The sequence below is a fragment of the Lynx rufus genome, unplaced genomic scaffold (genome assembly GCF_022079265.1).
Source record: "Lynx rufus isolate CCGP_SWC_20201006 ecotype Redwood Valley unplaced genomic scaffold, mLynRuf1.p SCAF_6, whole genome shotgun sequence".
Taxonomy (NCBI): Eukaryota; Metazoa; Chordata; class Mammalia; order Carnivora; family Felidae; genus Lynx; species Lynx rufus.
In genome coordinates this window covers 45,843,159-45,867,218 of record NW_025814878.1, presented here as the reverse complement: position 1 = coordinate 45,867,218, position 24,060 = coordinate 45,843,159, and the positions used below count along the sequence as shown (strand labels likewise).

The 24,060-nt window shown below is 41.1% G+C and overlaps 1 protein-coding gene across 1 annotated transcript in view; it reads left to right on the top strand.

The window, feature by feature from the left end:
- Positions 1–24,060, top strand: part of SLC16A10 (solute carrier family 16 member 10) — a 116,618-nt gene that overhangs the window by 81,673 nt on the left and 10,885 nt on the right. Inside the window, exon 4 of the mRNA XM_047101268.1 lies at positions 23,573–23,716. Within this exon, the coding sequence (XP_046957224.1) occupies positions 23,573–23,716 (144 nt within the window). The remainder of the gene's footprint in view (positions 1–23,572; positions 23,717–24,060) is intronic.

Here is a 24,060-nt window from a genome sequence, read left to right as displayed (position 1 = left end):
GATTGCTGATTGAGTGGCTTTAAGTGAGGGCTATAGAAGAGTCAAAGGAGAGAGATGATACCCATTTGGAAAAGGGCTTAGTAAAAGCTTCCCAGGATTGGAGTTGGGCCTTGAGCTTGAGGTTGGTGTTAAATTCAGATCCCTAATCAAGCAGGGAATTAATTTATCTAGGTCTTCTTTGAAGACCCAGAAGTACAATGAAGTGGTTAGGTTAAAAACTCTAAGATTTTTACCTGCTAGGCTGTACATGAGACTTGAGAGAAAATATGCATGCTCTGTGTCAGTCTTGCTCTTGAAGCAGGGTTGGAGGTTTTCTCTTTTAGTAGTTGACTTTTATTTCTTTATTTTTTTAATGTTTATTTTTGACAGAGACAGAGCACAAGCGGGGGAGGGGCAGAGAGAGAGGGAGACACAGAATCTGAAACAGGCTCCAGGCTCCCAGCTGTCAGCACAGAGCCCGATGCAGGGCTTGAACTCACAGACAGCGAGATCATGACCTGAGCTGAAGTCAGACGCCCAACCGACTGAGCCACCCAGGTGCCCCAGTAGTTGACTTTTAAAGATGAAGAATCCTATTGTTTCCTGAAAGCTGTCAAATGATGTCTCTTTTAGGCCTACCCACTTACAGTCTCCACTGTGAGGGTACAAATCTTCTAGATCAGTTTAAGTGAGGCCTAACTTTCTAAATAAACATTCCTATTGGCAGCTGCTTCAGTTTTTATTATTTGCCCCTTTTGCCTGAGAGTTGTTTTAGGTTATTTTCTGGGCTACATATTTATGGTTTCTCCTTATCCAGTTCTTCGTTAGCTTCCAAAAGTATAACACTCTTAGTTTTCGTCCTACTTCTCCATCACTCTTTAGTTTCTTTGCTGGTTCCTTTTCCACCCTGACTCTTCATATCAGTGTGTTCCAGGGCCTGTCCCTGATCTTTTTATCTACTCATTCCATTGGTGGTTTCTTCCAGTCTCCAGAGTTCAAACATCTTATCTATGCCGGGGACTCTAAATTTGTATTTCTCACCCAGACCTCTTTCCTGAATACTCTGCCAGGCTTTGAGAACCAACTGCCTACTTAGTATCTCCACCTGAATGACTGCTACCTGTTTGAGATTTAATATGTCCAACCCTAAAGTCCTGATCTTACCCCCTCACAAAACTTCTCTGCCCCCCAGCGGTCTCCATCTCAGGAGATGGCAATTTCATCTTTCTAAGTGATTGGGCCCCAAACCTTGGAGTCATCCTTGGCTCTTCTTTCTTTCCTATTACACTCCTGATCCGGTCTGGAAATGCTGGTGGTTCTCCTTTCAAAATATATCCAGGATCTGGCCACCTTTCATTATTCTCACTACTACACCTTAGACCAGGCCATCATCCCCAGCCTGGATCACTGCGGTTGCCTCACAACTGGTTTCCCTGCTACCTTCCCTGCCTGTTGTAGTCTGTTCTCTACACAGAAGCCACCAGGGTTCCTTCAATACATAATTCACTCTGCTCAAAATCCTTCAATGGCTCTCCATTTCTTTGAGAGTGAAAACTAATGTCCTTATAGTGGCCTACAAGGTACTCCATGATCTGGCCCCTCCTGCCTCTCTGATCTCATCTTGTATCTTTGCCCCGCTTGCTCACTCTGCTCCTGCCACACTGTCCTTTTCGTTATTTACCCTTTTTTTTTTAAGATTTTATTTTTAAATAATTTCTATACCCATCATGGGGCTTGAACCCACAACCCTGAGATCAAGAGCCGCACGTTCCTCCAACTGAGCCAGCCAGCGTCCCACTCTTCACCTTTTAATGAGATATACCCTGACCACCTGGTTACAACTCCCTCCTTCCTTCTTCCCTCCACAGCATTTCCAAACACGCTCACACTGCTTTTCCTTTTTTCATAGCACCCAATACCTTCTAACATATTACATAATTTAATTATTATGATTATTTTTGGCTATCTGTATATATGTATCTGCTAGAATATAAACCTCATGAAGCCAAGGGTCTTTTTTTGTTTCGTTCAGCAATAGATCCTAGACACCTAGCACAAAGCACATTGGGTGCTTAAGTATTTGTCCAGTGACTGAATATATAAGTCTAAAGCGACATTATATAGGCAATTCATTTTCTCACCGTTTTGATCTTTAAAATTCCCTATTTGATGCCATAATGATTTTCCACATACGTTTATATATTTTTCTCATTTTATAGGACATGATAGTATTCATATTCATTAAACAGTTAATAACTCAAACTCAGCAAACTTCAGAATAATTAACACTCATGCCATCTTTTTTTAAAGTTTATTTATTTGAGAAAGAAAAAGAGAGAGAAAACAAGTGGGGGGAGGGGCAGAGAGAAGGGGAGAGACAGAATCCCAAGGAGGCTCCGCACTGTCAGCGCAGAGCCGAAAGCGGGGCTTGAACTTACAAACCATGAGATCATGACCTGAGCCAAAATCAAGATTTGGACGCTCAACTGACTGAGCCACTCAGGTACCCCAGTGCCATCTTTTATTTGGTTAAAAAAATTTTTTTTTGTAATGTTTTTTATTTATTTTTGAGAGAGAGACAGAATGCTAGAGGGGGAGGAGCAGAGAGAGAGGGAAGGAGACCCAGAATCGGAGGCAGGCTCCAGGCTCTGAGCTGTCAACACAGGGCCCGACACGGGGCTCGAACTCACGAACCGCGAGATCATGACCTGAGCCGAAATTGGACGCCCAACCAACTGAGCCACCCAGGCACCACTCCAAGTGCCATATTTTAATGGAGAAAGTAATTTATGTGTTTTGCCCTGACCCACATCTTTATATGCATTATGTTGAAATTATAACTTGATAAATAGGAGAAATTTCTGTGTCTTTGTCACTACTGTAAGTATGTGGAAGGAGAGAATAGGAACGCTTGGTAGCCATCCCCATTAACTAGGAAAGCTAGACAGTTGGTGTCTGCCCTACTGTGTAGCGACCGAAAATCTTAAAGAGCCTTGGGTGGTGCATGTTGGAACAGGGTTGGATGCAGGAGCCATAGTCTGACCACAGGTCTACGTAGCTTTGGCAAGACACAGGGCCACGTCAGTCAGATGACTGATAAATGCCTAAGAATGACAATGATAATGTAACTTTTCTAGGTAACATGAAGTGCTCCATCCTCAATACGAGGATCATGATTTAGTTTTAATTACTTTCACATCTCTCCACCACTACTCATCTTGAAAAGCAGCTATTTAGTACCTGTGTTCTTTGACTCTAGAACATGGTAGTGGGGTTGAGTTTTAGTGTTTAAGCTTTCGACCCACATAGTTCTCTATCAGGGAGAAGATGACTGACTCGTGTCGTAATCTGCAATATATGTGTTGATTAGCCTGTTTTCAAAACTTCATGATAAGATAGGAATGTGTCAGTTTTGTGTCAGGCAGTAATTGTTCTCAAAAGAAACTTTGATCTGTAGAAAGACCCGTGTATCTGATACTGTGATCAAAGACACGGTCATTTGCATGCTGACAGGACAGTTAAGTGGACACCAAGTCCAGTGGTAATTGGGGACAAACAATTTATACTTTTAAACTAGGAGTGAAATTTTAAGACCAATATGCCAATAAACAGGGCATATAGTACCTCAAGAGACATTTTATAGCTTTGATTAATGCCAGATGTTCTCATGGGCCAATACAGAAATGTCACTGTTAGACCTCACTGGCCAGGGCCCTTCTCTTCATATTGTGAAAGCAGGAATTCTGTAAACCAGACCTCAGGGTGCTGAGCCATGCAAACAAGAACAGCATACATGCTTTCATCAGTTTGAGGCTTCCTCAGAGGGAGATTCAGGGAGAATCCATAATGTATCAGGCATTTTCACAAAATCTCACATAACCATCACAAGGATGAGTGTATCAAGTGTATCAAAGTTAGGGCTAAGGAAATGACTGTGCTGAGTTCAACGTCACTCACTGAGTTATGCTCAGAGCTGGGATTTGAACACAAGTGTTGGAGTCTAAGTCTCATGTTCTTTTTATGAAAGAGTCTGCTGTCCCTTCATCAAGTCACCCCACAGATGGAGTGCTGCCTGTTATCAGGCCAAGTTTCCTTTGCCTTGGAAGTTTCCCTTCCATTCTCAGAACTAAGAACAGAGGCGTTGCTGGGCCAGTGCAGCTCTCAGAGCCTGCTGTGCAGCCATGGACAGGACTGTGGAGGAAATAGGCTTCTGTTCTGATGTGATGTAAAGGAGAGGGTGTCATGTAACCGTATTTCCAGCCGTACGTCAACTCTTCTCATCTCTACTACATTGTCAATATGAGAAAACTGAATCGCTTTTCACAACCTGTGACAAGCAGAATAGGGAATATACACAGTTTTGCATTAGGTTTTGAGTTCTACAATAAACATTAAGCATAGCAGAAGAAAAAAATGGACAAATGTAAAAATTTACAAGATCCGGCCTCTTTTGGTTAACATAAGTACTATTACAGGAAAATGGAAAAAAAGTAAATTGCTTATATTTTAGACTTATAAAGTATCCATCCATCACTGATCATTAGTGTCCTGAGAAGGCCCTAAAGAGTCCTGGTGTTGGAAAGCTGTTCCCTCTCTCTTGTTAATGTCTAGTGTCACCAGGGTTTTTGTTTTGTTTTTAAGTATCTCAGGTTTTATTTGTTAAAATATACTTTTGAATAATTTCAAAATTTAACCATTATGTGGATATTTGCTTATCCCTCAATTGCTTGGATTAGTATCAAATTAAAGTTTGTTGAAGTTTGAAGGACCTAAATTAGCTGGTGAGGGTCCTATTGTGGTTTTTATATCAATTAGAAGATGAATAGAAATAAAAATCTTATTTGAAGAATCTTCCCTTTGTGAGGCTATACTTGGACATTGGCTTTACCCCGTATTTACTGGGTGATTCTGGCAGGTGGACAGAGTTGTCTGATCCATTGAGAGTACATTTCTGCTAATTTATCCTTATCTCCAAATTCTGGAGCATCTCTTTTGGAGAAACCATTGTAGACACTAACTCCAGGATTACAGAGCAGAATAGGCCTTAGTTATATATTTGTCCTGAAGGGAAGAGTCTTTAGTGCCCAAAGCAAGTTTGAGGGATGCACATCCCTTATGTATTAGCCCCCAGACTGCCCATGCCACTGTCCATTTCCCCTTTGCTTTTCCTGCTTTCTGTCCCCGTTATCTGTATCTAGTTTTTTACAGCTCACTCATAATCAGGAAGTTTATATTCCTTTGTAACAAACTGGAGAAAAGCCCATTTACTGGTAGGCAGTGCCTGCCATGTGGAGGCAGAACTGCAAACATGGACAGCTGGTGTGCAGGTCCGCAGGCCAGCTGCGTCTGCACCCATGTCTAGTTGAACGGATTCATTCTTGGAGTAACACGGCAGGAACAGCTGCCGCGTCCAGAGCTCCGGAGCATGTGGTTTAGGATTCAGCGTGTCCAGTCCTCACAGCCATGGAAGGATTTGCTTAAAACCACCAGTTTCTTAAACAAATGCAACATTTACTGATTTCCCACCTTTTTATTGACGTTTGACGTACAAGAAGTTCCCACAAACATTATCTTTCACTGGAGTCTCAGGGCCACACTGTGAGATAGGCAATCATGCAAGGCTGGTAGCTGGTATGGCCAGGACTTGAGCCTGGCTCCTCTGAAGAGTGTGACTTTTAAATAAGATATTTATGTACCTGCAAAGATATAACAGTCATTTACGAGTTGAATGGCATCGTATGGGTGATTTAGTTGCACTTTTTTAATGAGTAAAAAAGGAAACTAAAAGGAAAAGGAACTAAAGCACAGAAAGGTTAAGTTGCTTGCCAAAAGTCACATTGTTATAAAGCTGCAGAACCACTGTAATAACATCCAGGAGTATCCATAGAAAATAAGTGGATGCCTATTATAGCCTAAAATATAAATGTGTATATAGTAGAAATAGAATTTTTATTTATTTATTTTTATTTATTAAAAAATTTTTTTAGTTTTTTTTTTTTTAATGTTTATTTATTTTTGAGAGAGGGAGACAGAGTGTAAGCGGCGGGAGAGAGAGAGAGGGAGACACAGAATCTGAAGCAGGCTCCAGGCTCTGAGCTGTCAGCACAGAGCCCGACGCGGGGCTCGAACTCACGGACCGTGAGATCATGACCTGAGCCGAAGTCGGATGCTTAACCGACTGAGCCACCCAGGCGCCCCAGAAACAGAATTTTTAGAGGAATGACGTAGTTTTCTCACGAAATGTAACCCTAGTCAACTCATAGGATTCATTTCCTAGTCTAGGGTTCCTTTGCCATTTTGACACATTTCAGTTCTTCAAAGTTGCCAATGGCAGTTATCCTGGTTTTGTTTTATTTTTTCTTTTGCTGATCTATTTGGAGCTCAGGGTCGAGGTTGTTGAGCCCAGAGAGTGTAGAGAATGCAGACTTCACAGTAGGATCCTTATAAACCAAAGGTTATTGTGCTTTGGGCCAGGACTGGGCTGCTGAGCTGATCTCTCCTGCTGCATTGATCACTGATCACGGTAAGGTTCTGACAGGAGAAAAGCCTTGGGGCTCATTACAGCCATGTGGGTGACGGTTGCTGTGCTTTGGAAACATTTTAAAACTGATTTATGATGGAATTGTATAATCTGAAGAGTTTCCCTGTCAGTCTTGCTTGCACTATAATCAGATTGCTGATATGGAGTTAATATTTGAATTCTGTTTTTAGTCTAGAGGCTAAAACAATAGAGACTAAATACTAGGGGCTAACATTTTAATTTTCTTCCTTCTTTTATTCTTGGTTTTGGTTTATTCTAATTATCTTTATGTTGATTGTTACTTTGACATTTATTAGCTATGCAGAATGTTTTGGTACTTTGCAGAATAAAAAGTAATCACATTGTTTTTCCACCAAATTTTCCTTTAAAAAATTTTTTTTAATGTTTATTTTTTGTGAGAGAGAGTACACGCATGAGCGTGGGGGTTGGGTGGGGGGAGGTGGCAGACAGAGAGGGAGACACAGAATCAGAAGCAGGCTGCAGGCTCTGAGCTGTCGGCACAGAGCCCGATGTGGGGCTCGAACTCACTGACCACAAGATAATGACCTGAGCCGAAGTTGGACACTTAACTGACTGAGCCACCCAGGCAACCCCAAGTTTTCTAATTTAAGTACAGCTGACACTTGACCAATGCAGGGGTTAGGGGTACTGGACCCCCATGCGGTCAGAAATCTGCCGATAACTTTTGGCTTCTTCAAAACTTTACTACTAATAGCGCACCATTGACAGGAAGCTTTACTGATAATAAGCAGCCAGTTAAGACATATTATATGTTACATGTGTTATATAATGTATTCTTACAATAAAATAAGCTAGAGTAAATATTAAGAAAATTGTAAGAGAAGGGCCACATAACAGACCACATAACAAAAAAACTCACAAGAATGTAAAGAGATATTCTTGTGTCAAATTTATAAGCCTGTTTTAAAATGAAAAATAAAATAAAAATTACATTTGACCCTTGAACAACATGGGTTTGAACTGTGTGGGTCCATTTATACACAGATGTTTTTCAATAAATACAGTATAGTACTGTAAATGTATTTTCACTTAAGAGGCTTTTTTAAAATTTCCATTTATTAAGCAATCTCTACAACCCAACGTGGGGCTTGAACTCATGACCCTGAGATCAAGAGTCATAAGCTCTACCAACTGAGCCAGCCAGGTGCCCCACAAACATACGCTTTTTGATTCATTTCTCACAGCAACCTTTTGGGAGGAAAGCAGTACTGATGTTGAATAGATTGAGAACCTTGAGGATCAGAGGTTTTATTTGCTCAAGGTAGCACAGTAGTGGAAGGGGTGTTACTAGAATTAGAATGGGTTATTCCCATTATTCTGCCAGTTTTTTTTTTTTTCCCTTGCATGTGTGTGGCTTCCTCTAATTACAGCTCAGTTGAACAGATTCAAGCATTCATTAATTTGACAAATACTGGGTACCTGCTGGGTGTGGGGATGCAGTGGTGAGAACAGCTTGATAGATAAGTACACACATAAACACATAAACAAGGTAGTTTTCAAATAGTGATGTTTTCTTTGAGGAAAATAAAAAGAGATGAAAGGTAATGGTGGAAGGTCACTTCAGCGACAACTTTGAGGTGACAGTAAATGCCTTCTATGGATGAGGGACGGTATTAGCTATGTAGAGAATATAAAAGCAAGATTGCTTCCTATTGCCCTTGGGAAGCCTAGGACATAGAATCCCTCTAGTTTCTATCTTTAAGGCCAGCCAATGATTGATGATTTTTTTAGCCAACTTTTTATCTGGTGTATTATATTGAAATCTGCATGTTGAAAATTTTAAAATCTTGCATAGGGCCCAAGGATTGCTTTTTCTTCGGATACTTTACCCACTATGTATATTTTCTAAAAATACACTACTCTTCCTCAGTCCTTGTGGTTATTACATTAATGATGAGACATCTTCTCTCCTTCACTTTATCTCCTCTTCTTCCAGATTTTTTCCAATGGTGTCTCTGCTTTTCTTGCCCTTCTAACCTTGCACTTATTTCCCTGCAGATCTCAACATCTGCTGCAATTTGACCACTCAGGTTAGTGAAAATTTGCTCACTTATCAGTTTTGTGCCTTAGGCAGTATTCACCAGTATTCTCCTACTGAAGATGAATAAGGATCTTTACTTCGGGTGCTTCTACTTCATTAATGGCAGAAGTTAAAGAACTACAGAACACTCTCATCAAAACAAGCTAGTTGGGTTTGGTTTGTTTGTCTGCTTTTTAGTTTTTTTTTTTGTTTGTTTTGTGTGTGTGTTTTTTTCTCTTCCAAACTGTAATATACTAACATAGGAACTTGACAGGACAGAATACTGATCATTTACAAAGAAGTAAACTAAGGCAGAGCTGCTGCTTTTAGTAAGACAATAAGTTATCATGTATTCCAAATTATATTTAGACAAAGACAAGTGTGTACAGGTAATTCAATTAGTTTTTAGGAGTGATGCATAATTTATATTCAGTACGAAAATTATCCTTAGAATGTAGGTTCCAAACTGCTAAGAGCTTTTGAAATTGTGGGGGAGAAAAAAAAATCCACAGACATTTTTAAATACCTAACTAAATAACTTTAACTGAAAACTAGCAATAGTGTATTTTTGTCAAGCCCTTATACTATACAACATATTTGATTTTATTGATGAAAACTGAATTTTTCTACAAAATACACTGGGGAGTTCTGTGTGGGAATTGTCTTGATACCTCAGGAAATGGCAAAGAATAAACGGGTAAAGTAGACTGTATACTTCAAAGGGTAGGGACAGAGCCCCCTCTTTGCCGCTCCATCCCCAGCACCTAGCCTGTGCCTGGCACTCAAAATATTTTTTGACCATTTCCACCCTGAGCTTATAGATTGGTTGAATTGCTAAAGTATGAGTTCTCCTAATTTCTCTACTTATGCTTACTTCTTATTCTAATAGCACTTTATGTTCTTTAAGTTCTCTCTTTCTTTTGGTCTTCACTATATAAACCTTGAAGGTGACAACAGTTTTATCTCCATCTTACATGGAAAGGCATTAGCTGGTTTAGAGACTTTCTCTGATCATGCACATATAGTGACAGGGTGAGGTTTATAGAATAGAAAAGTATCCTTATCTAGTTTCAATGTGGAGTAATGGGAACATCTGGAAATGGGTGGTAAGAAGTACATAGTTAACCGTGTTGAGGCAAGACGTTACCTCCTATGCCTTGTAGCTTCTCCTAGCTGCTTCCAGAAGATTGGGATCACTGAGGGTAACCACAGCCCAGAAAGTAGGCTAACAGATGGCCGTGCCACTCTTGACCCCCACATACATCTGTGGAGTTTAAAATATCACCATATATTGATTATTGAATTTATGAGGCATTTTAATAGCCTCAACATAAATCAGGTGTTCCTGTCCCTACTTAACTGTATCTCTACTTACGTGAACACGTGGTTTTTTCTTTTATGTTTCTTAACTCAGGAGCTGCCGCAGGGATTTTTCACAGTTCTTGCCACATGTCTCTTGCTCATGCTCTTCAGCTTGCAGGACATTCTCAATCCTGGGATCAGGATTACTCTGTCCCTGTCCCACCTCTTCCTCCTGAGGTGCTTTCTAAGCTCGATATCACGTTTACCTTCACAACAACCCTGTCACATATCTAGAGTAATATGTCAGACCCAGGACCTCCTTTTGTCTTCTGAAATAAAATATCTAGTTCATAAAAACTACCCATACACATAATTTAAAAAAATAATACCTTACTTTTAACATAAAAAAAAATAAAGGAAGTAATTTTTTAAAAAAAATCATATGTATTTTAAAAGTTAATGTGGGTGCTCCAATTGGATGGGGGCGCACCAAATGTGGGGCATCCCAATTGGGTGGGGGGTCAGTGGCGCAGGCAGTGAAAGAATTTATCCAAGGCAGAACAAAAAAGATAGGAGTTTACTGAATACCCCACAAGGGAGCAGCAGGCAGGGCAGCAAAGGGAGAGACTGTCCGTGATGAGGTGGTGGTGAGGGGCCACAGTTCTAGGGCAGAGTGAGGAAGTATGGGGACTTCTGGATTTTTCCCTTTTTTGGTAATCTTAGGAGCTGTGCCTGGTTATTATTGGTCAGTTAGGGCCTATGGCTATTTCAGGGTTGGTTGCTTAATGAACCTGTTTGCATTCAGCTTGGTGGTCGCTGTGGGTCTTTTTGCCTTGCTCAATTTCCATTGCTCAAGCCTATTGCCTACTAGGAGCCTCTATTGTTAATGCTTGGGACACATGCTACAACATGGATGAAACCTGAAGACATTATGCTAAGTGAAATAAGCCATAGAAGGTCAAACACTGTATGATTCCACCTAGATGAGGACCTAAAGTAGTCACATCCATAGAAATAAAGTAGAATGGTGGTTGCCAGAGCTTTAGCAAAATGGGGAATTAGTGTTTAATGGGTATAGTGTGTCAGCCTGGGAAAATGAGGAAGTTCTGGAAATGGATGGTGGTGATGGCTGCAGAGAGAGTGAATGTATTTAATGCCACTCAAGTGTATACTTAAAAAATAGTAAAAATGGTACTGTTTTTCAACACAGTCCTGGAAGTCCTAGCCTTAGCAATCAGACAACATAAAGAAATAAAAGGCATACAAATTGGCAAGGAAGAAGTCGAATTTCACATGACATGATGTTCTACGTAGAAAACTCAAAAGACTCCACCAAAAAACTGCTAGAACTGATCCATGAATTCAGCAAAGTCACAGGATATAAAATCAATGTATAGAAATTGGTTGCATTTCTATACACCAATAATGAAGCAACAGAAAGAGAAATCAAGGAATCAGTCCCATTTACAACTGCACCAAAAACCATAAGATACTATGAATAAACCTAACCAAAGAGGTAAAAGATCTGTACGCTGAAAACTATAGAAAGCTTATGAAAGAAATTGAAGAAGACACAAAGAAAAATGGAAAAGCATTCCATGCTTACGGATTGGAAGAACAAATATTGTTAAAATGTCTATACTACCCAAAGCAATCTACATATTCAGTGCAATCCCTACCAAAGTAACACTAGCATTCTTCACAGAGCTACAATAAGCAATTCTAAAATTTGTATGGAACCAGAAAAGACCCCGAGTAGCCAAAGCAATCCTGAAAAAGAAAACCAAAGCTGGAGGCATCACAATTGGACTTCGAGCTGTATTACAAAGCTGTAATCATCATGGCAGGATGGTACTGGCACAAAAACAGACACATAGATCAATGGAACAGACTAGAGAACGCAGAAATGGACCTATAAATGAATGGCCAACTAATCTTTGACAAAGCAGGAAAAAATACCCAATGGAAAAAAAGTCTCTTCAGCAAATGGTGTTGGGAAAACTGGACAGTGACATGCAGTGGAATGAACCTGGGCCACTTTCTTACACCATACACAAAAAATAAACTCAAAATGAATGCAAGACCTAAATGTGAGACAGGAATCCATCAAAATCCTACAGGAGAAAACAGGCAGCAACCTCTTTGACCTCAGCCTCAGCAACTTCTTACTAAACATGTCTCTGGAGGCAAGGGAAACAAATGCAAAAATGAACTATTGGGACCTCATCAAGATAAAAAGCCTCTGCACAGCAAAGGAAACAATCAGCAAAACTAAAAGGCAACCGACGGAATGGGAGAAGATATTTGTAAATGACATATCAGATAAAGGGTTAGTATCCAAAATCTGTAAAGAACTTATCAAACTCAACACCCAAAAAACAAATAATCCAGTGAAGAAATGGGCAGAAGACATGAACAGACAGTTTTCCAAAGAAGACATCCAGATGGCTAACAGACACATGAAAAGATGCTGTGAGCCAATGTGCAGTATTTGTTTCAGATCAGGAAACTGATGCCAAGATCTTAAAATCAGTAAGGAGTAGTGCTCATAATTCAACTCAGCCTTCCAATTCTCAGTCACACAAGTTTTCTCACTGCTATGCTGGCATCCTTAATCCAGACCACTCAGGGCCTCCATTTTCTTACCTATCCTCCTAAAGGGGTGTGCTTTTTTTCTTCCTGAAACCTTTAAAATCACAAGACAGAGCTGAACATGTTTAAAATACTGTTAATCACACACCCCCTCCACCTACCCCAAAACTCTGAAATAGGCTTATTTCTTTTTTTTTTAAATTTTTTTTTTTTCAACGTTTATTTATTTTTGGGACAGAGAGAGACAGAGCATGAACGGGGGAGGGGCAGAGAGAGAGGGAGACACAGAATCGGAAACAGGCTCCAGGCTCCGAGCCATCAGCCCAGAGCCTGACGCGGGGCTCGAACTCACGGACCGCGAGATCGTGACCTGGCTGAAGTCGGGCGCTTAACCGACTGCGCCACCCAGGCGCCCCTGAAATAGGCTTATTTCTTAAGAAAATTGAAAAAAAAAAAATGGGGGTAGACAATCTCAGAAATATGTATATGGAAATGACAACAGCGGGAAGAAAATTGACCTAGGCTCAATCCTAACAATTCAGATACTTTTTTTTTTTTTACTTTGATGTGATACTAGGGAGAAGGCTAGCAATTAGATAACTCTTAGAATTGACAGAAGACTCATCCCTGTATGCCTTACAAAGACTGAAGGAGAGGAGACGTATCCCCTTTTCTAAAGAAATACAAACATGGAAACATGATGCCCCAAAAAAGAGCATTCATCACAAACAGGATCCACATCTGCAAAGCTTTTGTGGCCACAATGTATTTTCAGAGTGCTCTTTCAAGTATTGGTTATGCATGCAGACTGTGGACAGTGGCTAAGCCCTCTGGAACCATCTTACCAGAAGGGAGGGAGGTGGTAGTCTAACTCCTTCAAAGACAGATACTGTCTAAATTCACAGTTCATGGTGTTCATCCAAACTAGCCAGGAACCAAGGATCTGAGAGAGTGCTGAATCTATGCCAAGAATGAGACTCCAAGAAGGAAACTGTTCAGAATCAAATTTGGATTTAGGTAGAATGAATAAAAATTAAAATAAACCAACAGATTAAACATCTTTCATTGTTCAGGAAAGACTAGAACAATTTTTGGTAATTTGTGAAATATCTGGCATAGAAATTGTCAGGGTCACTAAATTTCAAGTTACCTCAAAATCCTAGAGATTTTTTTAAACAATTTTTTTTAAGTTTACTTATTTTTGAGAGAGAGACAGAGACACAGCATGAGTGGGAGAGGGACAGAGGGAGCAGGAGACACAGAATCTGAAGCAGGCTCCAGGGTCTGGGCTGTCAGCATGGAGCCCAACGTGGGGCTTGAACCCATGAACCACAAGATCATGACCTGAGTTGAAGTCCAATGCTTGACTGACTGAGCCATCCAAGTGCCCTTATTTTCTTTTTTTTTTTTTTTAATTTTTTAATGTTTTTATTTATTTTTCAGACAGAGAGAGACAGAGCATGAACGGGGGAGGGGCAGAGAGAGAGGGAGACACAGAATCAGAAGCAGGCTCCAGGCTCTGAGCCATCAGCCCAGAGCCCGACGCGGGGCTCGAACTCACGGACCGTGAGATCGTGACCTGAGCTGAAGTCGGACGCTTAACGAACTGAGCCACCCAGGTGCCCTGTGCCCTTATTTTCTATTTTAAGTTGAAGTCCATCTTCTAAAATGCAGGATTATTTGAACTGTCATCTAAATCCAAATTGGTTTTGATAATTCCAATAGAACATGTTGCCAAATCTAGATCTGATCTAAATAATGCTATGTCAAGGGCGCCTGGGTGGCTCAGTTGGTTAAGCATCCAACTCTTTTAAAAAAAATTTTATGTTTAGTTTTGAGAGAGACACACGAGTGCGAACAGGGAAGGGGCAAAGAGAGAGGGAGACACAGAATCAGAAACAGGCTCTAGGATCTGAGCTATTAGCACAGAGCCCAACACGGGGCTCAAACCCATGAACTGTGAGATCATGACCTGAGCTGAAGTTCAATGCCTAACCGACTGAGCCACCCAGGCTCCCCAAGCATTCAACTCTTAATTTCAGCTCAGGTCGTGGTCTCACAGTTCGTGAGATGGAGCCCCGTGTTGAGCTCTGTACCGATAGCTCAGAGCCTGCTTGGGATTCACTCTCTCCCTCTCTCGCTGCCCCTTCCCTGTCTCAAAATAAATAAAATTAAAAAAAAATTGTTTTTAATTAAAAAAAAATGCTATGTCAAGAATGGACTTTTGCCTTTTTTTTTTTAACCTAAGGGGAAAAATTTTTTTTTAATGTTTATTTTTGAGAGAGAGACAGAGTATGAGCAGGAGAGGGGCAGGGAGAGGAGACACAGAATCCTAAGCAGGCTCCAGGCTCTGAGCTGTCAGCACAGAGCCCAACACTGGGCTCAAGAACTATGAGATCTCAAGAACTATGAGATCATGACCTGAGCCAAAATTGGACGCTCACCTGACTGAACCACCCGGGCACCCCTAATGGAAATTTTTGAAAAAATGTTTATTTTTAAGGGAGAGAGAGAGAGAGAGAGCGCACATGCACACATCGGGGAGGGGCAGAGGGAGAGGAAACAGAATTCAAAGCAGGCTCCAGGCTTTGAGCTGACAGCAGTGAGCCAGATGTAGAGGCTTGAACTTATCAACTGTGGGATCATGCCCTGAGTCAAAATCAAGAGCCAGAGGATGCTCAACGAACTGAGCCACCCAGGTGCCCCAAGGGAAATCATTAAAAACAAACAAACAAACAAAAAAAAAACCAGAAAAATAACAAATTTTTTAAAGAAATCTTAGAAAATGTTTTTAAAATTAGACCAGGGTTTTTTGAGCCATCAGCCATCTTTCATCCTTCTGAACTTTTCTTTTTCTGTCCCTTAGTGGCCTTTAAGTAATCTTTACTCTGGAAACCCTTCCCTCTTTTTTCTGAGTCCCCACCTTTACGTGTCTTAACAGTGCCATGTGTGATTACCGACAACGTGGAAGCCCATCTTCATGAAATGGAAAGACTGGCCATTTAAGAAACCACGCAGAGTCAGCTCCTTGTACCTCTAATGGCCCTGTTAGGTCAAAGGTCTGCTCTGCTCTCTACCTGGTCAGCTGCTGGAGGCAGGGGGGCACCTGCTCCACAAGTTTAGTCATGATGGAGACATCTTATTAGTAGGTAGACACTGGGCTGCCTTAAGATGTTCTTAAAAATGTTAGTGGGCAAAGAATTTTATGTTTTCATTTCAAGCACATCTTAGAGCTTTATTCTGAAAGCACAGTTGATCAGATTTAACAAACTAAAATGGCATTTGAGGCTGACCTAATCAAGGAATATCTATCTTAATAGCCATAAAGTCCTATTTCAATATTATATGGTGTAAAGGGCTTAATTTTTATGTACCCAAATCTAGGAGTTTAGTTTTCTTCCACATTTGATCGCCTCACTGGGTTTGCTGGTGTACAATGTACTTGTGAAAAAACTTTCTAAGTGAATGCCCCACTTGTTTTACTTTTTTTTTCTTAGCAAAAACAGAGGTAGAGAAAACATACTTGTTTAAAAAAGACAGGAAAAAAAAAAGGACCCAGACCAAACCCTCATTCCATTCAGAGTTCTGTTCATCTTACTTTGAAGTCAAAGGGTAGTGTAAAGTTTTGATTTGCAACAAATTCTAAGATTATCCATTAACTACTCTAGCAAGCTTTCTACTTCCTTTCAAATGTACATCTAATTTTTAAAGGGTCCAGGCTCTTTTCTTTGAGTTTATCTTTTAAAAAATGTATTTTAAGCAGAATGATCTTTTAGAGTTGATGGAATAGCTTTTCAAATGTTGAATGGATGTATCAGAAACCTACTCTAACCTGCAGGTGAATCAGAGGCAACAGGTTGAAGCTGCTAATGATCTTTGGAGTGAATAGCAAGTGAGTGAAACTGCTCTGAACTCCATATCCCTGCTGGGAAGTAGGGAGCTGCAGAAATCATTCTTTATTACAAAACCACTGAAAATACCGTGTCGCATTTGTTACTCCGTTTTTGGATATAGCAGGTAAACGTAGAAGTTACAGGTCCCCTGACCTGCCCAGCAGAGTTTATTCTTCTAGCGACAAAATGGGTGCTGATGTTTACCTGGTGTCGAGCTTGACGATGTGTATCTGAAGAGGAAGGGCAGGAGATCAGGAAATCAAAATCTTCACAGGCAAGGACAGTTGATGACTGCATTACGGGAATCTGTTTATCTCTCAGAGGGCACAGTAACTGCAACAGCCGTGGATGATAACTGTTGTTGATTTTTTCCTGCTCAGTTCTGCAAAGGTAGTTGAAATTCTACCAGTTCCAGAGCCTGCAATGCTCTGGTGAAGCTGTTTTTGTCTTGCTTTCCTGGCCTCCCGAAGTTACTGCCTTTTTTTTTTTTTTTTAAGCACTCCATAGTGGAGTCAGCAGCTATTACTTCAAGTCCACATCTTTAAGTAGCCTGTAGTCCCTCTTGTTTAATTAATTATTCCCCAAAGATATATAGTTTAACTTCTATGTACAAAAGTTTTATCATATTCTTTTTTTTTTTTTAATGTTTATTTATTTTTGAGACAGAGAGAGACAGAGCATGAACGGGGGAGGGGCAGAGAGAGAGAGACACACACACACAGAATCGGAAGCAGGCTCCAGGCTCTGGGCCATCAGCCCAGAGCCTGACGCGGGGCTCGAACTCACGGAATGTGAGATCGTGACCTGAGCTGAAGTCGGACGCTTAACCGACTGAGCCACCCAGGCGCCCCTATCATATTCTTTATGTAATAAATTATATACATGTTACATAAAAGACACTAAGCTAAAACCACCCATCCCCTTAAAACGCTGGAGGCAAGGGCAGTTGAGGCTGAAGACCATCATAGTAATGGCTAATACCACAATTTTATAAAATACTGTGATCATTATTGGACCTCTTTTGGCCAGTGACCTCCTTGTTTTGCTGGTGTGTGCCACCACTGGGTTTTAAGGGTTTCTGTAAGTAAAGTGATGTAGGGTTCCCTTCTGTTGGGTATTCTATCGTGCAACTATTTGTCAAGGAGAAACTTGAGTTTCTGCTGCACTTACATCAGTTTTATAGGAGCTGTTTTTATTCTGTGGTCACCCATTTAATTTTCTTCATGGTTGACTAAAAGCCAGAGGACTTGGGCTGGGTTCTCCATGGAAAAACACTGTCTGATGTCTCCCTGTGTCTGGCACTGTCACTCCTCTGAAGAGGAAGAGGTAGAGAGGGAAGAAGCCAACCCAGCAAGATGACTTTTTCTCTTTTTTAATGTTTGTTTTTGAGAGAGAGAGAGAGCGAGAGAGCGAGAGAGCAGGGAAAGGGCAGAGAGAGAGGGAAAAAGAAAGAATCCCAAGTGGGCTCTGTGCTGTCAGCACAGAGTCCAATGTGAGTCTTGAACCCATGAACCATAAGGTCATGACCTGAGCTGGAACCAAGAGTCGGATGCTTAGGACGCTTAACTGACTGAGCCACCCAGGCGTCCCACAAGATGACTTTGTCAGGCTCCTACCTCAACCTCTCAAAAGGGAATCCGCATCTAGGCTCTAGTGAGGGGAGAGGAACCTCTCCCTTTGGCTGGTCAGAAACATGTCATCCATAGATGAATGAACTGTTGAACCGCCATTTACTTGGAAGTGGGGATGGTTGGGAGGAAGGGGAAACTGTGAACTGTTCTTTTTTTTTTTCTTTCATGCATGATGTAGAATGAACAGATATTTTTGGATATGAGTTCTTGGATGACAAAACAATAAAAGGGTTTCACACAACCCACAAATGGCTTCTATGGGTAGCAAATGTTGCTTGAATGATAAAAAATGTTTTAGGAGCAGGCAGCATTCAAGTTGTCAGCAAGGTTTTGGTAATCCCTGACAGGCGTGCAGCCCTGGAGTAAACCAATGTTTGAGGACCTAAATAAAGGACTAATTCCTACCCTGAAAATACATTCAGATAAAGTCAACTTGAAACAACTGCTCTACAAAATGATGTTATTTTTTATGTAGATAGTGGCCTCTGTTGTAAGTTCTGTGTTCGTTTATAAAGTTAGGTTAAATAGGGAAACATCTACCCAACATTTTTACGTCCTTATCCATGTAACGCTTTTTGAGAGATACGAATTTGGCCTAATAGTCATGCTTTCCGCTAAATTAAAGTGCATGGCAGTCTCCAGAGGGTGAGACATTGGCAGAGATTCATCAAATAGCCTGCAGCAATCATGGGAGACCAGGCTGAAGTAGAACGCACCAGATCTCCAGGGAACTGCTACCTCAATTAAGGAAGGATCTCTAGGACCCAGAGATCTAGCATCCCTAGACTCTGTTCTCCGACCCCCCACACCCACCCCCTAGATTCCCATACTTACCCACTGTTTTTGAGCTTGCAGATTTGGGCCAAGAGTGAGGAGATGTATTGGAAGCTGAAGTTCTTGTTTTATTTCAACAGCAACAACAGCAACAGATTTCAATGAAATAACACCCCTTATAGTTGAAGAACTAAGTTTCCACTTAAGCATAATTTGGACTTAACAAACTCAGCCACTTTCAAAAGGCCGAAAACAATTCACCTTATTATCCATTTTAAGGATCTTAAAGTAGAGCAGGGGGAAAACTAAACTAAACCACTAATGAAAATAGCAGTTTGGCAGGCAAGTGTTCTTAGTTTCATCAAAAGAATGACTGGTAAGTTTAGTTTAGTTTTTTTTTTTTTTTTTTTGGTTTTTCGGTTTTTTTTGTTTTTAATACTGAACAATATCTTTTAAAAAGTTAGATCCTTTGGGTACTTACTGAAGTAGATTAATACATTAAGTCTGGATTCAAATTCTAAATAAGTTGATGAATACACATAATTATATTCTACGTGCCTTAAATCAGGTTATTCATTTTCTTCGGAATTGAGCTGGAATCCATCTTTCCACTTTGTCTAATTTCACTTACCGAGAGTGATAAAGGCCTGGAGGAATAAGCCAGTTTGAGGTCACCTTTATCAACGGCTACCTTATCTTTGCAGCCACAAGTGGATTTCTTTTTTTTTTTTTTCTTTTTTTTTTTCAACGTTTATTTATTTTTGGGACAGAGAGAGACAGAGCATGAACGGGGGAGGGGCAGAGAGAGAGGGAGACACAGAATCGGAAACAGGCTCCAGGCTCCGAGCCATCAGCCCAGAGCCCGACACGGGGCTCGAACTCCCGGACTGCGAGATCGTGACCTGGCTGAAGTCGGACGCTTAACCGACTGCGCCACCCAGGCGCCCCACACAAGTGGATTTCTTAGACCAGCACTGTTCAATAGAAATGTAATGTAAGCCATATAATTTATAATGTTCTACTTTCCATAGTTAAAAAAAATTTTTTTTATGTCCATTTATTTTTGAGAGAGACAGAGTGTGAGTGGGGAGAGGGGCAGAGAGAGAGGGAGACACAGTATCTGAAGCAGGGCTTCCAGGCTCCGAGCTGTCAGCACAGAGCCCGATGCGGGCCTCAAACCCACCAACCGCGAGGTCATGACCTGAGCCGAAGTTGGACACCCAACCTACTGAGCCACGCAGGCGTCCCTCTACTTCCCATATTTAAAAGAATTAAAAACCGGGGCGTCCGGGCAGCTCATTCGGTTAAGCATTGACTTCAGCTCAGGTCATGATCTCACAGCTCATGAGCTCAAGCCCTACGTCGGGCTCTATGCTGACAGCTCAGAGCCTGGAGCCTGCTTCAAATTCTGGGTCTCTGCCTCTCTCTGCCCCTACCCTGCTCATGCTGTTTCTCTCTCTCTCTCTCTCTCTCAAAACTAAATAAACATTAAGAAAATTAACAACAAATGAAACTAGTTTCATGATATATACAATATATTTTATTTAATGTAGCCAAAATATTATTTCAACATGGAATCAATTTTTAAATTATTGAGATATTTTGCATGTTTTTCCACTAAGTCTTCTAAATTTCTGTATTTTGCACTTCGAGCACATCTCAGTTTGAATTAGCTACTTTTTAAGTGCTCAGTAGCCTCTGTGTGGCTAGTAGCTACCACATTGAACAGCACAGTGTTAACAGCATGTGTGTAAGGAGGCAGCTGGAAGTGAGGCTGCAGTAGCAAAGCTTTTATCTATTAAAGCAGGAGCGGGAGCTTTATCCTGAAGGCTGTGGGAACCTCAAAGGATCTCAGAGAAGTGTTTTTCGTTTTGAACTTAATCTGGTGGTCTCAGAGAATTTAAAGATGCAGGAGTGGGGGGCTCAAGCCAGAAGTATGCTAGGAGGCTGTCGTTGTCTAAGTGAGTGATGGGAGCCCGAACTGAAACACAGGGAACACAGACCAAAGGAAGTGTGTCTGAGAGGGGGAGGAGGTAAAATCATCAGAATTTGGCGGTGACTCCTGGATCTGCAATCTAGGATGCTTTTCAGGTTTCTCCCTTGGAGAGTTGGGCCAAAAGTAGTAGTGGAGGGAAGGCAGGTTGTGAGGGGGAGAGGAGTTCAGCATGAGTCATGTTCGCTTTGAGGTGTCTTTGGAACAGACGGGTAGATAGGCCTAGGGTGACGTGCAAGAGTTTATACAACAGAATGTGTAGCCTTAGAAGCTAGAAAGGCTGGGTAGGAACATTCAATACTTAAGGTGCCAATGAAAACTTTAGGCAATAACAAGAATGGGATATAAGGCAGAGGTCATCAAGGACAGCTTTATAGAAAAGGTGGGATTTGAGCAGAGTCTTAAAGAATGGGTAGGATTCAGAAAGTCAAAGAAGAGACAGCAGAAATGTAGAGAGGTAAGAAAGTATGAGATGTGTTTAAGCAACACTATTTGAATAAACCTGTCCTGCTGGGCCAGATGGGATTAGGGCTGAGATCAAAGCCAGCCTAATGCAGTTTGCAGACTGGCATGGGGTTGGATCCTGCTGTGTTGTAAATTTAAGGTAGGTGCCAACATTTCCACAAAAAATTTCTGACTTCCCTTTAAAATAAAAGGGGGCTTGGAGTATGTGTTCCCTCTCTCCAGGAAGTCTCTTTCACTCCTTTTTGCTACTTGCCTGAGTCCTGTAGATATTTGAGTTTTCTGCTTTTGAGTCAAGGATCAATAGGTAATAAAGGCACAAAGACGACTGGTGACAGGTTATGAAGGGCTTTTAATACCAAACCGAATATAAATGTCAGTGGTGGGTAACTAATGGATGAGGGATTGATCAGATTAAAGTCCTATTTAGAAGAATTATTCCGGAGCAGTGTGGAAATAGAGAAGTTAGGGAGGACAGTTACCAGTTTGGGAAGGGAAGAGACAGAGTGATGGTGTTGGCATATCCAAGTAGGCCTAAAAATGTGAAATGGAAGTCTCTTAAGAAGACGTCATCCCTACAGGCTACTAGGAACACTTGGGAATCAATGGGCCATTGAGTTTGCTGGGTAATTTGCTTTGCAGGCTTCTAGAATTCAGGCCAAAGTTTGGTATAGGGAACGGCAAGTCTGATTGTTTGAAACAACTGTTGGGGTTAGTTAAAACATCTCTGCGATTGCAGAGAAAACAGCGGGAGTAGAGACATGCTTTTTTTCCTTGTGAGCACAGATAAATGATCATTGAGAAAAGGGATAAGATAAGATAAGATCCCTAAGATAGGGATGAAACTTGGGGGCTGTGGGAGCAAAGCTTATGTTAGTGGGTGCTGAGTTGCTGTGTATTTTTCTTTCACCCAGTATAACAACTGCCTGGCCACACTTCCTTTTAAAACATAGTCAGGTTGTTGTTTTACAGTCATTAAGTACACTGCAAATAGAGGGAAAAGGTCCTTGAAAAAAGATAGGCTAAAATTGGGTGCCTGGTGCCTGGGTGGCTCAGTCATTTAACCAACTGATTCTTTTTTTTTTTTTTTTTAATGTTTATTTATTTTTGAGAGAGACAGAGACAGAAAGAGGGAGACACAGAATCCAAAGCAGGCTCCAGGCTCTGAGCTGACAGCACAGAGCCTGACGCGGGGCTTGCACTCATGAACCGTGAGATCATGACCTGAGCTGAAGTCGGACACTTAACTGAGCCACCCAGGTCAGGTGCCCCAACCAACTGATTCTTGATTTCAGCCCAGGTCATGATCACATGGTCGGTTGGTTGGTCATGACATCAAGCCCTGCGTCGAGTTCTGCATTGAGCGTGGAGCCTGCCTGGAATTGTCTCTCTCCCTCCCTCACTGCCCCTCCCCTGCTCGCACATACACTCTCTCAAAATAAATAAACTTTAAAAGAAGGCTAAAATTAAAATTTGCAGTTATAAATAAGGTCTGAGGATCTAATTATATTGTTGATTATAGTTGGCAACAGTGTATTGTATAACTGAAATTTGCAAGAGAATAGAAAGTGTTCTCACCCCCTTCCCCCAAAAAAGGTAAATGTGTTAGGTGATAGATGTATTAACTAATTTGATGGGGGGGGGATCTTTTTACAATGGATATGTGTATCAGTGATAGGTTGTATATTTTAAATACTTGAGGTACTATTGCTATCTCCATTTTACAGACAAGGCAACTGAGGACCTAGAGGTTAAGAAATTACTCAAGGTCACAAGGCTGATAAGGGATGGAACCAAGACTTGAACCCATGCAGTCTAAGAGGCTTTTCTCTTAACCGCTGTGTTAAACTGTGTATCTGTCTGTTCTGATGTCGCACAGATAGGCAAATTCACAGGTAGGGAACCTTACTTCTGCTTTATCCTGGAAGCTCCACTCCAGCTGTTTCAGGAGTGTCAGTTTGGTTCACGTCCTCCTACAAGAGATAAAACTGTCTTAAATAGCCTGTAAGGAGAACAGATAATTGGGTCCTGGGGTGACCTTGAGAGGAGAAGGCCATATGGTGTGTTCAAAGTATGTTCTCTTCCTTTAGCTAATGGCTCAAGGTTAACTTATAAAATGTACATTCGTCATTTTTTTGAAAATAGGACCTCTCCTAACAATTCTTCTTTTGTGCAAGCTAAATCATGTTAGCTTTGTCTTCGTATGTTCTGACGAACAATTATCACAGAAGAAATTGTATAAATATTTGGAATTGGAAGGGGGTGAGAATCCATAACATTGTGGAGACACAAAGGCATTTTGTGTCAAAACTTGTCAGTTTTTCCTACCGTATTTAGTGTTGCTTCTTTCTTGATGGTCCACAGATGAAATATGTGAATGAAAGATTTCAAGATGGAAAAAATAAAGAGGTGGTTCTCATGTGCATTGGCATCACTTCAGGAGTCGGACGGCTGCTCTTTGGCCGGATCGCAGATTATATGCCTGGTGTGAAGAAGGTTTATCTTCAGGTACTTTCTTAAGCTGCTTTTCCCCCAGCAGAATTATCTTTGTCACCTCATGTCTCATTATACATATGTATGTGTTTGCTTAAATTCTTCCGTAAAAATTACAAATGTTTTCTAGAACCTAACTTCTACCAGCAGTTTTTCAAGGCCAAACTCAGTTATGAATTTTGGGTTTTCAACATGAGAAATTGGCGATCACACAACAAGCTTACTTGTTTTGTCACGGCACTCCACCAAATCAAGATGGTTTTTGCCCACTGCTTTTTCTAAGAAGAATGTTTTATTTCTGGCACAGTTCTCATAGTCATGTGCCTTTTGCACCACCTTGTGAAATTCAGGGGCCTGTT